Below are 13,842 nucleotides of genomic sequence, written 5' to 3' on the forward strand. Positions count from 1 at the left end.
AAGTTAGATGGTGCAGACAGATGACGTCTCTCAGACAACACATTCACATGACAGCAGACGTCGCTCTCCAGGCTGTGTTTTGACAATAACCCCTATAACTTTCCAGTAAGCATCAGGTATCGGCACGTGTCCTACTGTACACCTGAAACATTAAACATTCCAAGCAGATTGTGCTTAAAGTTGTTTTTCATACAGGTTAAATGTTACTCTCCAGTTACTGAATATAATCCAGTCTATGTCTGAGAAACATGAGCTCAGTGCATCGTTAGAATAAAATGTTACACAGCAACCAAGGTTAGTGTGTAGACGGTCAAAGGGCGGCCAAGAATTCCCAGTCGAGTGAAAAAACACGTCTCGTCTGAGTGTCTTTTACGTGACACAAAGAGCCCCTCTGTAGCTCTATAGAGCTTCCTGGCCGCCTTTAGCTCATTGTTTTGATGTTACGGCTCATTTATTGTATGTCTAGTCTCACCGCTGTCAGCAAACAAGCTCTGATTAACCCATTAATCTGGGTTCAATAGGTTTATGAGTTTCAATTTTGAACTATTTTACAATTAATGATTGTTTTCATTATGGATGAATCTGCTGATTAATTTCTCCATTAATCGATTGATTGTTTGGTTTGTCAAAATTCTGAAAACTGTGAGAAGTTCCCCAAAGAAACCTCTTCACAATGTTTGTGTTTTGTCCAACCAAACCTCAAAACTATTAAAAAGCCTAAATTAAAATAATGAAATTAATTTTAAAAAGCAAATGTCCACATTTACCATGCACAATGAGTAATTTATCAATGAATTCAATGTTACAACCTGGGAGGTGTTTAAAACCACCAGGTCGAAAATAAAAATAGGTATGTTAATGTTTTAATGTTTTTATAACTGTTTTAATTATGTCTTAATGTTCTTTTGCATTTTGTCGCAATGTTCTTGAATGTTTATGTAAAGCACTTTGAATTGCCCTGTTGCTGAAATGTGCTATATACAAATAAAGCTGCCTTGCCTTGCTTTGTTTTACTTTTTTTTTTTTAAAAACTTTATTGTAAAAATATACAAATATTCCAGACATGTACTCAATATAAATGTAGAGTCAGGAATATGACAACAGAAATCATAATGACAATTAATAAATTGAATAAGCTTCAGGAAAAAAATAACAAGGGAAAAAAATACATTATTCTTCTTTAAAGAATTCACTATAGGACAGTTTTATTGCTCATTTTAGTGGTTATAAGTTTGAGTTTAAATATATTCTTTAAATTTATATAATGGCATTTCTGCATCTGTGTATGAACAATTTGAGTAAGTTCACAATGAATTAAATAAGATATCTTGATCATGTTCAAAATATAAAATTATATTTGCTTTCAATTTCAATATTATTATGAGTTTTACACAACATATAATCTGTCATTTATGCCGACCTTACCAAGATGGCGGATTTAAGAAGACAACAACTTTTGGTCGTGCTTGTCATGACCTCGAATACATGAAACCAGCAGCCCCCTTACTTGTCGAGAAAACATAAAGTGCTAATAAAAAAACAGGTATATTTACCCTGCAGTTGGTCACACATAGACTACTGGTAAACACATCCATTCATCTTTTTTATATATATATTGTACTATATTGGTGGATTTTCCTGTTTTGCAGTAGGTTAACTTCACCTGAAAGAGTTAATGAGTGGTAGTTGAACCTGTTATGGATGGATAATCTCAAAGGGGCATATGGTGGAGCTAAAATCATGACCTTCTTAGTTCAAGACTTTGCAGCGAAAGTATGAGGTTTTCATCCAAAATGTGGGGGGGATGAAACAAAAAGCAAAGGTCCAAGGGTGCAGACAATAAACTGCCTAAATTTCATTATTTATTTATTTCTTGTAAGAATGAACAGAGCCACAGAAGATTTATATTGAACTCTTCAAAATCTTTCAAATAGAAAGTCAGAATTAAGGCTTCGGGGGATTGAGGCTTGGCCTGAAGAAATCCCCAAATCATGTGTAATCTTGTAAAGAAAATAAGAGAGAAGAACTTCACAACTTTGCTTATAAACACTTGAATATTTTGTTGCGTGAAAGTCTCCCAATAATCGTTGAGTTGTATCTTTTGAATATAGATAAGTATTTATGATCTGATGGGAAGCAAGACGGTGATATATAAAATCATTTCTCAGTCTATTTCATGAGACAGCTATTCTTTGAATACAACTTGAGGAATCAGCTAATTAACTTATTTATAGTTGACTGCTGTTGCACCTGTTAAATGATAAAATGACATGTTGGGTGTATAATTTATGATATGAAGATATTTGAGGGCTAATCTTACCATGTTGCCTCCAACAGATGGCGCTGTAGATTAAAAATACTTCATAAATAAATAAATAAACAATCCCAGCAAGTGTCTCATAAAAAGACACATCAATTATCCTGTAATACATTGTAGAGAGGTGCTGGACAAATATCACTGAGGAACTATAATAGTTTAAGAATATTACAGGGATGCTTTATTTGTACAATTTGGGATTAAAAACACATTATTATTATTGTTAATATTATTTATTTATTCATATTTATATAATAATTGTATTATTTTTTCAGTGCCACAGATAGCTTTATGGCCAGAATATAAAAATAAATAAACAAAAATGTATTCAAAATCAATGTTATTTAAAGAACCATTTCTCAAGTTTTTTTTAATAATTTAACACGCTTATGTCTGGACTATTTATTTAATTATTGTTGTATGCAGGCTATAGTCCAATATTATTTGATCAGCTTCATTAATTTTTTTTTTATTGATTTTAACTTAACAAAACTTTTCTTTTTGTTTATGTTTTTTTTTAATAATGTCCACAGATTGCTGCTTCATGTTGAACTGTGTGTGTTCAAGCAGTAATGGGTGGTGGTGGTGGTGGAGGAGGAGGTGGCAAAGTGATGATGGTGCAGCAGCAGTGCAGCCGTTTGACCTCCCACTGGAGGAGTGGCGTTGACAGAAGGATGGTCCAGTCCAGCAGATAGAGGCGGCAGCATGCTGAGCTGCAGTCGGTGCAAACAAATGCCTCATACAAACTCACCCGAGCTGTGGAAGTAGACTTCTTTACCTTCATGCCACCGCAGGGGAGACAGACAACAAGAGCCAAACACACACTCAGCCAAATACCAAAGCCACAGCGGTAAGTCTGCAAGTTATTGACAACTAACTGTGTTTCTTCTTCTCCTGCAGGCCTCGTGTGTCAAGAGGCAACATAAATCACTGTTAGTTCTCCTGCAGCGTGTCACCGGTGACTTCATGACTTTAGCGACTTTATCGTGTTTTTATGTCACTTTTTTTAATGCATTTTTCGAGTCATGCAATCTGCGTTTATTGAGGCAATTTATGGCACGATTAAAGGGTGGCTTGTGCGTAAATACGCAGCTGGAGAGTGTGTTTTCTTTTGGTTAAACGCTTTGTTAGTGTGATTTATGATGCTGTTTCAAACTCCTGTGATGTTCACTGATAGGGATTATTAAGTGTTGTTCAGTAAAGTGTCCTGAAATTGATCACAGGATTACTTCTGTTATTGCATTTGGTGCACAAAGAGAGTGTTTGCATTATATTTGTTGTATTATTATAATTTTTTTTTTTTTTTTAAGTTTGCCTGTTGCACTCCTGTGATCATATTTTTTGCTGCATTGTGTTTTTAAATCAATCAAATCATTATTTTTTTTGACCCATAATAAGTCTTACTGTGATACCTGTGCTGTGTAATATCCTTCAGATATTTCTCATGTAAGGTGTTCCTGTTTCTTATAGAGACTTTAATTTCAGTCAATCACTTTGGTTGTGAAAGACTCTGTGTGTGTGTGTGTGTGTGTGTGCGTTGAGTCCACATAGAGCAAAAAGAAATGACCTCTCCGTGTGTTACTTTGTCAGGTCAAGCATCAGCAGCCGCTCCAGTGATCCGCTCTGCTCAGACCATTCAGTAAGGAGATTTATCACACGCAACCTGAAGAGATGAGCAGCAGCAGCAAGAAGTAAGTGACTTCAACAGGCTTCACAGGAGTGCTTAGTTTTCACTCTATGCAGAGCTACTTGACCTTTACATAAATCGAGTAAAGGCACACCTGTTTGTTGTAGAAGAGCCTGTAAACAGCTACTTAATATAAGGAGGAATAAATGCTTAGAGATCAGGTGCACTTCAGGAACAAGTGGTTCAGTAATGAGGCTGACAAGTTGCAAACATGTGCTCTGGCTGCCAAGAAGGTGAAATCAATCATTTCAAACACTGCTTTCAGACAGTCGTAGCTGGCTGTATTTCAAGTTAATATACAATCATATCTGGTGTAAATGTGCTACTTGCCTAAGGAACCTCCTCTGTATAGGCAAACTAAGCCCGGCTGGACATTAACAAACTCCTTAAAGGTCCTTTTAAAGTTTGAATATGTTAAAGTTTAAGCGTAAAAGACATGAACAGCCATGTAATTGCTTTGCAAGGATCCTAACCCCAGAGGAAAACCTATACCTCAGATACGATTGTGTGTACGCTAGAGTGACCCTAAACATGCCACCTTTTGTTTTCTCTTATGCTGCACAACCACAGCTAAACAGGCTTTATTGATTTATCTGCACATCTTTTAAAAGAGGACTACTACCAAAACCGGTCAATAGATCTTTTAACTTGCGGGCAATCAGTATCCCAGGTGACACTGCCTCATTGTGACTCTGTGTTTTTCTGGTTGCTGTCAGAAAGCCACCACCAAAGGTTATCCCCCGCTGATGCAAAAGAAACACACCCCGCAAGAGTTTGAATTAATCAACCATCTGTGTCCTCTGTAGTCTCGGCTCATTTGTTTGATTTTACGATACACAGCAGGCTCTTGTTGAAAAATCAGTTCATCTGTTACCGTAATAATGCAGATATCCTCAAGCAAAGTGCTGCTAATAGGTACAAAACACAAAAAAGGGGGAAAAAGCAGATATTAAAATGAAGGAAAATGAGTCAAAATAGCCATAATAGCATTAATTGAGTTTCCCATGTGGCCGTCATTCATTTAGAGTCGGCAGTGGGAACTTGTGGTGTAATTTGTGTGAAAATTACTAAGAAACAAAGCTTTGAATTTCTACCCCATGAACAGTGAAAACTGCTGTCAGACGAAAGCCCGGTGTGTCTATCATTTAACAAAAACTGTAATTGTGTGTTTATTGTTTGGAGAAAACTCTTTGAGGTGCAGTGAAATCTGATATCTGATGACATTCTGTCTTCATTGCACGAGGGGATTTGACTTTGCAAACTCGATAGGAGTACGGGATACTAGATACGTGACCTGGACATATTAATTCATATCTCGTGCAATGACTACACCAGATACTGTATAGCATAATAACACAGTCCGGATGCCTGCAGGCTGTTTGATGTTTCCATGGTTTGGACACACAGTCGACTGTTGCATCAGCTCAGGTACAGACAAGAGAACAATCTCCAAACAGATAGTGAATGTAGGCTTACATGCAGATTACTGAATGCCCTACAAGGACAGGGAGACTGATACGTTATCTGTGACATGAAAGACAGATAGCAGCTAATACACAATGAAGAGTGCAAAGTAACAGCTTGTCAAGTTTTGATTGCTTGCACTGCTTGTAATAAGGTTGTCTGAAGGTTTAGCTATTAATAATCAATATGCACATAACATAAATATATTGATTAAAGGTAAAATCCACCTTAAAATACTTTTACACTCTTAAAAGCAGAGGTGTTGGTGTAATTTGCATTCCAATTTCCTCTTATTCATGGTAAATTAATAAATGTCTTGTGCAGCTGAAAGGGATTTTGATGGTAGACATTGTTTCAGTGATCTAAAACATAAAAGGCAGAGGTGAGACCAAAAAACGTTTTTTCTACATCAGAACGAATCCCAAGTAAACATCCAAGCTTAGATCAAGTCAGTCACAAGTCCTGAACGCTGGCATCAAATCTTTAACAAGTAATATTGTATCGTCAATTTTATACGTCAGTGTCACTTGAAACAAACATAGAAGTAGAAGTACATTTAGGTCACAATAATTGTTGAACATAAGAAAAAAAAAGTTACTCAGCATTGAGGCCTTTTGATTTGAGAGAAGAATCAAAGATTTGAACAAACACCTTTGTGTTTTCTTTTTGCGTTCTGTGGCAAAATCTATTTCTGAATTGAGGCATTGTGCTGCGAAGTACAAGAAGCCAATATCAGCAGCCTGCAGAGTACACAAGCATTTGAAGATTTTGCACCATCACAGTGTTTGTAGTCCTATTGCTTAATCTGCTGGTTTTGTTTTAAAGCCATTGAATGCACACATTATTAAAACATGGGCTTGATTATTATCAAACCTAGCAGTTTAACATTATGTGAAGAGTCTGTTATATCCCTAACAGTTTCTTTGATTACACTATAATCTTTAAAGCCAAAGTTTAATCGTGTTAATATCAAAACAACCAAAACCAGAAACTCTGCCGACTAATTTACAGCAATTACTCTTTTCATTCTGCTACTGAAATGGCTCTCCAAACATTCATTATTCTGATAAATTTGAGGAAAAAAAGAAGAGTTCAGGAAAAGGTACATGTGATCATCATGCAGGGAAACCTAACAATCTGCAGGTAGAAGCAAGTTGGAAAAGATGTTTTGTAAATTGTCTGCTGTGCAGTGTTTTGATAAAGGGGTGTAAAGCATTCTGGGAAATGTAGGAAATCAAGTATGTTAATGTAGAAACAGGGCAAGGGTGACAATGTAAAATAAAAAAATAAGTCTAATTTGTTTTTGATCATAAAATAACTCCTTGAATGCACATAACATCACAAATTGTTTATATGCAACAATGACAGTAATTTTGTGCTTTTAGTCTCACATCATATTCAAAGCATAAACCTTGATTAAGTTCACTAAAACATGTTGTTGTCCTCTTCTTGTCTGACAGCATGTTAAGTTCAGTGTAGAAATACACTTAGGTGCAGACGTGTGTGGGCGGTCAGCTCAGGCAGAGTGGAGTTTGGCCTGTTATGTCCATGATTGTTCCATAGGTGGCAATGGAGGAAGTAGGAAGGCCGGTATTAGTGGGGAAGCTGGTGAAATCCAGAGATAAAAGATCTCCACTGTTAACTGTGGTCGAATGAATCATGGATTTGTTTTAAAGCTCTTTACAAGAGGACCCAGAGCAAACAGAGCTCAACATCTTGTTTCTTGTTAAAATGCTTTTGAGTAATCAATCAGCCTACTGTATTGGAATTTTAGTTAATATTATGAAATTGACTTTTAGCTTTTGTTTCAGTAGGAATCAAAACTTTCTTCAGAATTTAAAGGTGGCATTTCAATATAATTTTACCTTTTTATAAAAGACTAAAATGTAGATATTTAACATTAGTTTAGGAGAAATATACTTTTAGTTGCAGTGACTATAACATACTGTATACTGGAAGTAATAGGGCTGCAATTAATGATGTGTTCATTATTTTTTCTCTGTTGATCATTTTTCTTGATTAATCGATTAGTTGTTTGGTCTATAAAAAGGTGAAAAATGTAGGTCAGTGTTTCCCAAAGCCCAAGATGACGTCCTCAAATGTCTTGTTTTGTCCACAACTCAAATATATTCAGTTTATTGTCATACAGGAGTAAAGAAACCAGAAAATATTCACATTTAAGAAGCTGGAATCAGAGGATTTTTTTTTTCTTAAAAAATTACTCAAACCGATTAATCAATTATCAAAATAGTTGTCGACTCATTTAATTAGTCGTTGCAGCTCTAAGTTTCAGTGTGTTTTTGGAAATGACAAAAAAACTTGAGCAGCTTTATTTCTAGGATAATTGTAGTTTGTTTGAGTTCAATCGCTCTCACAACTAAACACAGGAAGTGTTCCAGTGTTATTTTTTACTTCACCAGTGTTGATTGGAGAGTTGTTTGTCCACACATAGAGCTGATTTAGTCACAGTGTTACTGCTCAAAACCATCAGCAAGTGTAAAAAATCAACTCTGATTGCATAGAAATACTGGAAGAGTTTTTATTTTATTCCTCAGAGCTAAAATAACACGGATGATTTGGCAGTGGTGGGATTGTTGCAAACAGACTTTTCTTCCTGTTCTGTCTTTGTAACTTTTCAGCTCTGATGAGCTGAATCTATTAGTATGTGTGACATGAAGATTACTGATGCAGTGAGCAGAGAATGTCTTCTTGTGAGCAAGATGCTGAATCCTGACCAGCTGGAAGAGTACTGTTCTGCAGCTGACCTTTGACCTCTGAGCACTTTGTGTCTAGGGTATCCCCCCTGTCATTTTACTCAGCCCATGCTGTCCAGTCCACTTTGACCTAGAATGGACTGAGTTGATTTGGAGAACATTACTGAAGGTATTAATGACGTTATCACATCAAATGTATATCCCAGAACAGTAATACAGTAACAACAATAAATTACTGCCTCATAAAACAAAATCTGAGTGGACAAAACCTTCACAATATTAATCATCTCCTAGTACTAATATTACTAATAATTATCAATAATATTATCAAACAAGCTCTGATTTTGGGGGGCAAATCTGACTCAAAATCACTGATTTTTTTAATCATATAATTATGACAATTATGAACATTTTAACTAATCTGTAACAAAACAAAAAATGTTGCGATTGTTTCACAAAACAAACCAAAATACTGCAGTATTTCTTGATTGCATGCAAGTAGCTGACGGTACTGTGCTGCCATCACGACAAAAACAAATAAACAAAACTTCCTTCAGCTATGGAGCCAGCCTGAAAGACACATATTTCAATCCTTTTTTCACGTCGATGTTTGTTGGGTAACAGTACGGCTTGTTTGAGGAGAGGATGAAGGTGTCTGGAGTCGCCCATGAGAGCAGCGGAGGCTCCGACACGCCGGCCTGTTGCGGGCTTCTGTGTGTGTTGTCACTTAAGTAAAGCCGGCGTAATCCTGTAAGGGCGGATGAGTAGACAGACATGTGATGCCCCACTTGTTTCTTAGGTGGAGGGTGGTGGAGAGAGGGGGCTGGCAGGCATTACCGACCAGATGGAGAGGCTTTGTAGTGTGTGTGGGCGTGTGGCTGATTAGACACAACACTAACTGATACTTTTTCAGATGGTTACTCCCCCACCAATAATAAAACACAACACCTTGATTCAGTGTCTAACAGGTGAAGTGTGGACAGATCCAGATCTCGATGGGTTCAAGTCTCAGTCAGTCTGCGTTTTTTTTGCGCACGACCAGCACCAGTCACTCAATTAGCAGAGACTTCCTGTCCTCTCCCTCACCCCCCTCCGCCAGATTAAATCCACTCCATCGTACCAATCGACTGCGCACTTTGCCCTACTCAAAGACGACACACATTCACACACTCGGGGTTAGTTTACGTACTGAGAAGCAGATCTTAAGGTGCTATCAATGTGCTTTTAATGGGTGGAGATGAGCGCCACCAGCAACACCAGACTGAGCCCCAGCCCCTCCAACTTACTGCAGGTGAACGAGCCGAAGCGCTATGGCTCCACGTTGTCTCTGGAGGAGAAGTGTGAGCAGTCTTTCTTCCTCTTTTACTACTACAGGATGGAGGATGAGGCGGTGCTGGACCGGGGGGCGTCCTTACTCAAGCACATCTGCGACGAGGAGGAGGTCGAGGGTAAGTTTACCTGTTCCTGTGACACTTTAATTTCTCTACATGTGATCAAAAGAGTCTTATTTTACCTTCCATGTGATGTAGACGGCAATGCAATAGAAACACAAATGGCAGGAAACATGGTGCATTATAAATATTTCTCCAAGGTTTAACTTCTTTATGAAATATTTTTTTAGTTCCTAAAACCTCAGAGAAGTACCTGAAGTGTTTTTCTTAAACAACTTAGTTCCTCTGAATTGACTTCTCCAAAGCAAGGGCACTCATTGAGGGAAACAGGAAGGACCTCATTTAACCTTTCAGAGACTGATTTTCACACACTTCCTGCACGTACACCCTGAAGCTCACCTGTTCAACAAGCTGGCATGAGAGAGATGTAGAACACGGAGCATGTCGTCATGTGTTTACCTCACTAATCCCCTCAAAGACCTACAGGACAAGAAAGAGAAAGGAAAAAAAAACTTTCTGTACGCTAAAATGTCTTTAACGAGTGCCTACTGATAATCTGTAAGGAGTAAAACTAATATAGTAATGTTATAGTTCTATAATATTCTTTTGGCATGTTTTTAAATTAGGGCTTTCAAAGTTAACGCGATAATAACATATTAATTTGTGTAAACGCCTCTAATTTCTGTAACACATTAACGCAACTTCATTTTTAGGTTGTAGTGGGCTCAGTTTTAAAGCTTGTTGTGAAGGAAGTTAAATAACGCTCCAAACTTACACTAAATTTTGGCGAGGGAAAACTGGCATGGCCATTTTCAAAGGGGTCCCTTGACCTCTGACCTCAAGATATGTGAATGAAAATGGGTTCTATGGGTACCCACGAGTCTCCCCTTTACAGACATGCCCACTTTATGATAATCACATGCAGTTTGGGGCAAGTCATAGTCAAGTCAGCACACTGACACACTGACAGCTGTTGTTGCCTGTTTGGCTGCAGTTTACCATGTTATGATTGGAGCATATTTTTTATGCTAAAGGCAGTACCTGTGAGGGTTTCTGGACAATATTTGTTATTGTTTTGTGTAATAATAAGTATATACATACATTTGCATAAAGCAAGTATATTTGCCCACTCCCATGTTGATAAGAGTATTAAATACTTGACAAATCTCCCTTCAAGGTTAATTTTGAACAGATAAAGAAGGCGTGATTAATTTGCGGTTAACTACGGACAATCATGCGACTAATTGCGATTAAATATTTTAATCGAATGACAGCCCTATTTTAAATGGATTAATGCCACCAGGGAATTTACAGTAATTAAACGGCAAACGTTTGAATTTGTCATCACAGTGAACTGTATATTTTTATTTCACAAGTGATTTATATAATCTTATTTTTATGGCAGATTTCCAAATTGAGTGAACCTAGCAGACACGCATGTTAAAGTTTCTCCTTGTAGATGTATCTCTAAATTTTCTATCCCAGTGTTGTAGAGCAAACCCAGCTTTTCCTAACAATTTATTTTAGTTTTTCCTTGCACACTGCCCAATATATGCAGCATTTCTCTCATTTCGGACCAAACTGCTGTAGAACCAGCTAATTACAAAATTGATTCAGTGGTCCATTTACATTTTTTCAAAAGTCAAACTCTCCTCGCTGCTCATGATGCCTCTTGTTGCCTCAGAGCAAGGATAGGTTTACGTGGTGATGACCTTAACCTGCACCCAACTTCACAGGTTTCTTGGTTCTGGTCCAGCAGATTAAAGGGCCTGGTTTAGAGCCAGTTTTACCATCCAAGAACTTCATGGTTCGTTTTGGTTCTTTGGCGGAAGTACTCAAAATGGTTCCAGGACCTGTCCTTTGCTGTTGCTGTGACAAAATGAGAACAAAAATCCATATTAATTTTTACTTTACTTGAGTATTTCCATTCTCTGCCACTTTATACTTACTACATTTCTGAGGGGAACATTGTACTTTTTACTCCGTTACATTTATTTGGCAGCTGTAGTTACTTTATCCTTTTTAAATAAAAGTATGGAACATAATATGCTTATATGATATGATGCACTACTAATCTACCCACCCAGTAGTACACAACGTATCTAAATTGACTCCACATTGATGAACTACATCATAAAAATGCTCTTACATGTTTTCATTAGTGATAAAAACAGAATAATATAATAATATAACACTTTGAAAGGAGCCATTCTGCATCATGAGGGCAGCTACTTTTGGTACTTTAAATACATTTTGGTGATAATACTTCTGTACTTTTATTTAAGTAACATTTTGAACTCCGAATTTTTACTTGTAAAAGAGTATTTTTGTATTTCTACTTTTACTTAAGTAAAGTATCTCAGTTCTTCTTCCACCTCTACGCAAGTTGACATCGCAGTGACAATAAAAGCGGTAATGCAGAGTTGATGTGATAGATTGCACTTTTTAAGCAAGCTTGAAAGGTCTGCTAACTCAAGTTTGCACTGTGTAGAAATGAATGTAAGACAATAGCTATATAGAAGGGTTGTCAACAAAGCGGCATGGTTTGTTAACTTTTATATACTTGATTTGTAGTAAATGGGCTGAAACATGCAAAACCCCTGGTATGATCCTTAAAGTAATTTAGTTGCATACATCATTAAAATCATTATAACAGAGTCAACTTTGGAATTTGCACAGCAGTGTCGCTCATGCTGGAGGTCAACATTTTGTCAGGTGTCACCTCAGCTTGACCCCTGCTTCAATCTCTCTCTAACTTCCTGTGCGTAACCCGCGTCTCAGCTGTGTCTGCTTGTGTCCTCGTCTGCTGGCTAAGTCTCTTTTTTGGAGTCTCCACTGAGCTCAGTCTGCTCCCCGCTGCTCGCTCAGAGCCGACAGACAGCTTGACTCAAAGACTGATAAAACGAACGAAAAGAGACGAGGTTGACATTTCTTACATTGTACAAGATAAAAGTCTGAAAGAGGAGCTCAATTATCTTTATCTGACACTGATTAGTCTGCATTGTCACTCATATATATATTTGCTATCTGAACTCTGCGTCACAGACGGTGTTGAAGCTCAAGATAGACGACTCACTTACGCATGCATGTAAACACATCTGGCGTGACCTTAGGTCAAATGTTTGTATTCCTGTGATAGTGCCTGTTATAGCTGAGTCACAAGTAAAGAGGAGGAGTAATAACTTATTCTGACAAAAAGTTGTCAACACCCCCCCCTCCCCTAATCCAGCAGTATATTTTTAAAGCTGTTTGGTATTAGCATGCTGTCAGTGCTGTGTGGCGTGTTGCCATCCTCCCCACTGGTCTGGGCAGGTCCCAGCGTCGCGGTTACTGGGGAAACTGGCGGTGGCGTTGCCTCTCCTCAGAAATCTAGCGAGCTAAACAAACCTCCCAGCAAACACAAGGATTTTATTTCATTCAGTGTGTGCTTACAGGCAGCTCCAAAAGAAGTCCTTCTTCCACACACAAAAAAAGAAGAGGAAGTCGTTGCACAAAGCTGCTCTGGCAGTGTGCAAATCTTCCTTTCCAGTTCCTTGACTCGACTATTTTTTATTCCTTCTCCTCTCTTTCTCTCACCTCCTCTCGTGATGTCGTTCGGCCTGTGCAAACGTCTTCACGCTCTGCTTTATTGCTCATCTATCAGCCCTAATAGCAGCACGGTCTTTATTTCTTTCTGTCTGTCTAGGTCTCTGTTCTCTTTTATTGTGGCCGTCCAGCCATCTGCTCCTGGGTCTCGTTGTAATGCCCACTTTATGTGTGTTAAGTCTGATTGCATCTTTCGTCCACTCTGATGAACCACAGTAACGCAAATAATACTGGGCGTTTATGTAAAGCTATTTTTACTCCATAAAGTCAAAGTTTTTATTGCTTAAAAAAGTTTAAAGAAGTCGGTGGCGTTAAAATGAATTTACGTTAACTCGTTATCACATTAACTTTGACAGCCCTAGTTTTAACTGTTGAACCTTCAACAGGGAGCCAGTTCAACTCTTTGAAATGGTTTGGGGCTCGCCCTCATTAGTTTGTTCTGACCTTTTTGAAGCTTTTGTTCTTTTAATTGTGCCACTCTACCAGGTTATGCAGATGTAATCATAGAGGCATTGAACTAATGATGTAGCAAGTGGTTTCCTTAACAAGGAACTTGGATAAGATCTTTGATCCATTGCATTCAACAGGACGTAATGGTGAGGTCCCTTAATTTATGCCTTATTCACAAATCAATACATTCAGATTTGCAAGATATTAAGGCAGGCACAAAATCAGCAGTTTCAG

The 13,842-nt window shown here is 37.8% G+C and overlaps 1 protein-coding gene across 7 annotated transcripts in view; it reads left to right on the forward strand.

Moving 5' to 3' along the window:
• The first annotated feature begins 2,941 nt into the window (after window positions 1-2,941).
• The window catches only part of slc4a4a (solute carrier family 4 member 4a), a 62,965-nt gene continuing 52,064 nt past the window's right edge, over window positions 2,942-13,842 (forward strand). For 2 of the 7 annotated variants that reach the window (XM_037778150.1, XM_037778151.1), the window contains exons 1-3: window positions 2,943-3,167; window positions 3,908-4,008; window positions 9,557-9,630. In XM_037778150.1, the coding sequence (XP_037634078.1) occupies window positions 3,989-4,008; window positions 9,557-9,630 (94 nt within the window). In that variant the 5' untranslated portion in view covers window positions 2,943-3,167; window positions 3,908-3,988. Of the gene's footprint in view, window positions 3,176-3,907; window positions 4,009-9,556; window positions 9,631-13,842 lie in introns of all 7 variants that reach the window. The other 5 variants (XM_037778149.1, XM_037778148.1, XM_037778152.1 and 2 more) reach the window with 5 other exon arrangements.

Source organism: Sebastes umbrosus, chromosome 8 (genome assembly GCF_015220745.1).
Source record: "Sebastes umbrosus isolate fSebUmb1 chromosome 8, fSebUmb1.pri, whole genome shotgun sequence".
Taxonomy (NCBI): domain Eukaryota; kingdom Metazoa; phylum Chordata; class Actinopteri; order Perciformes; family Sebastidae; genus Sebastes; species Sebastes umbrosus.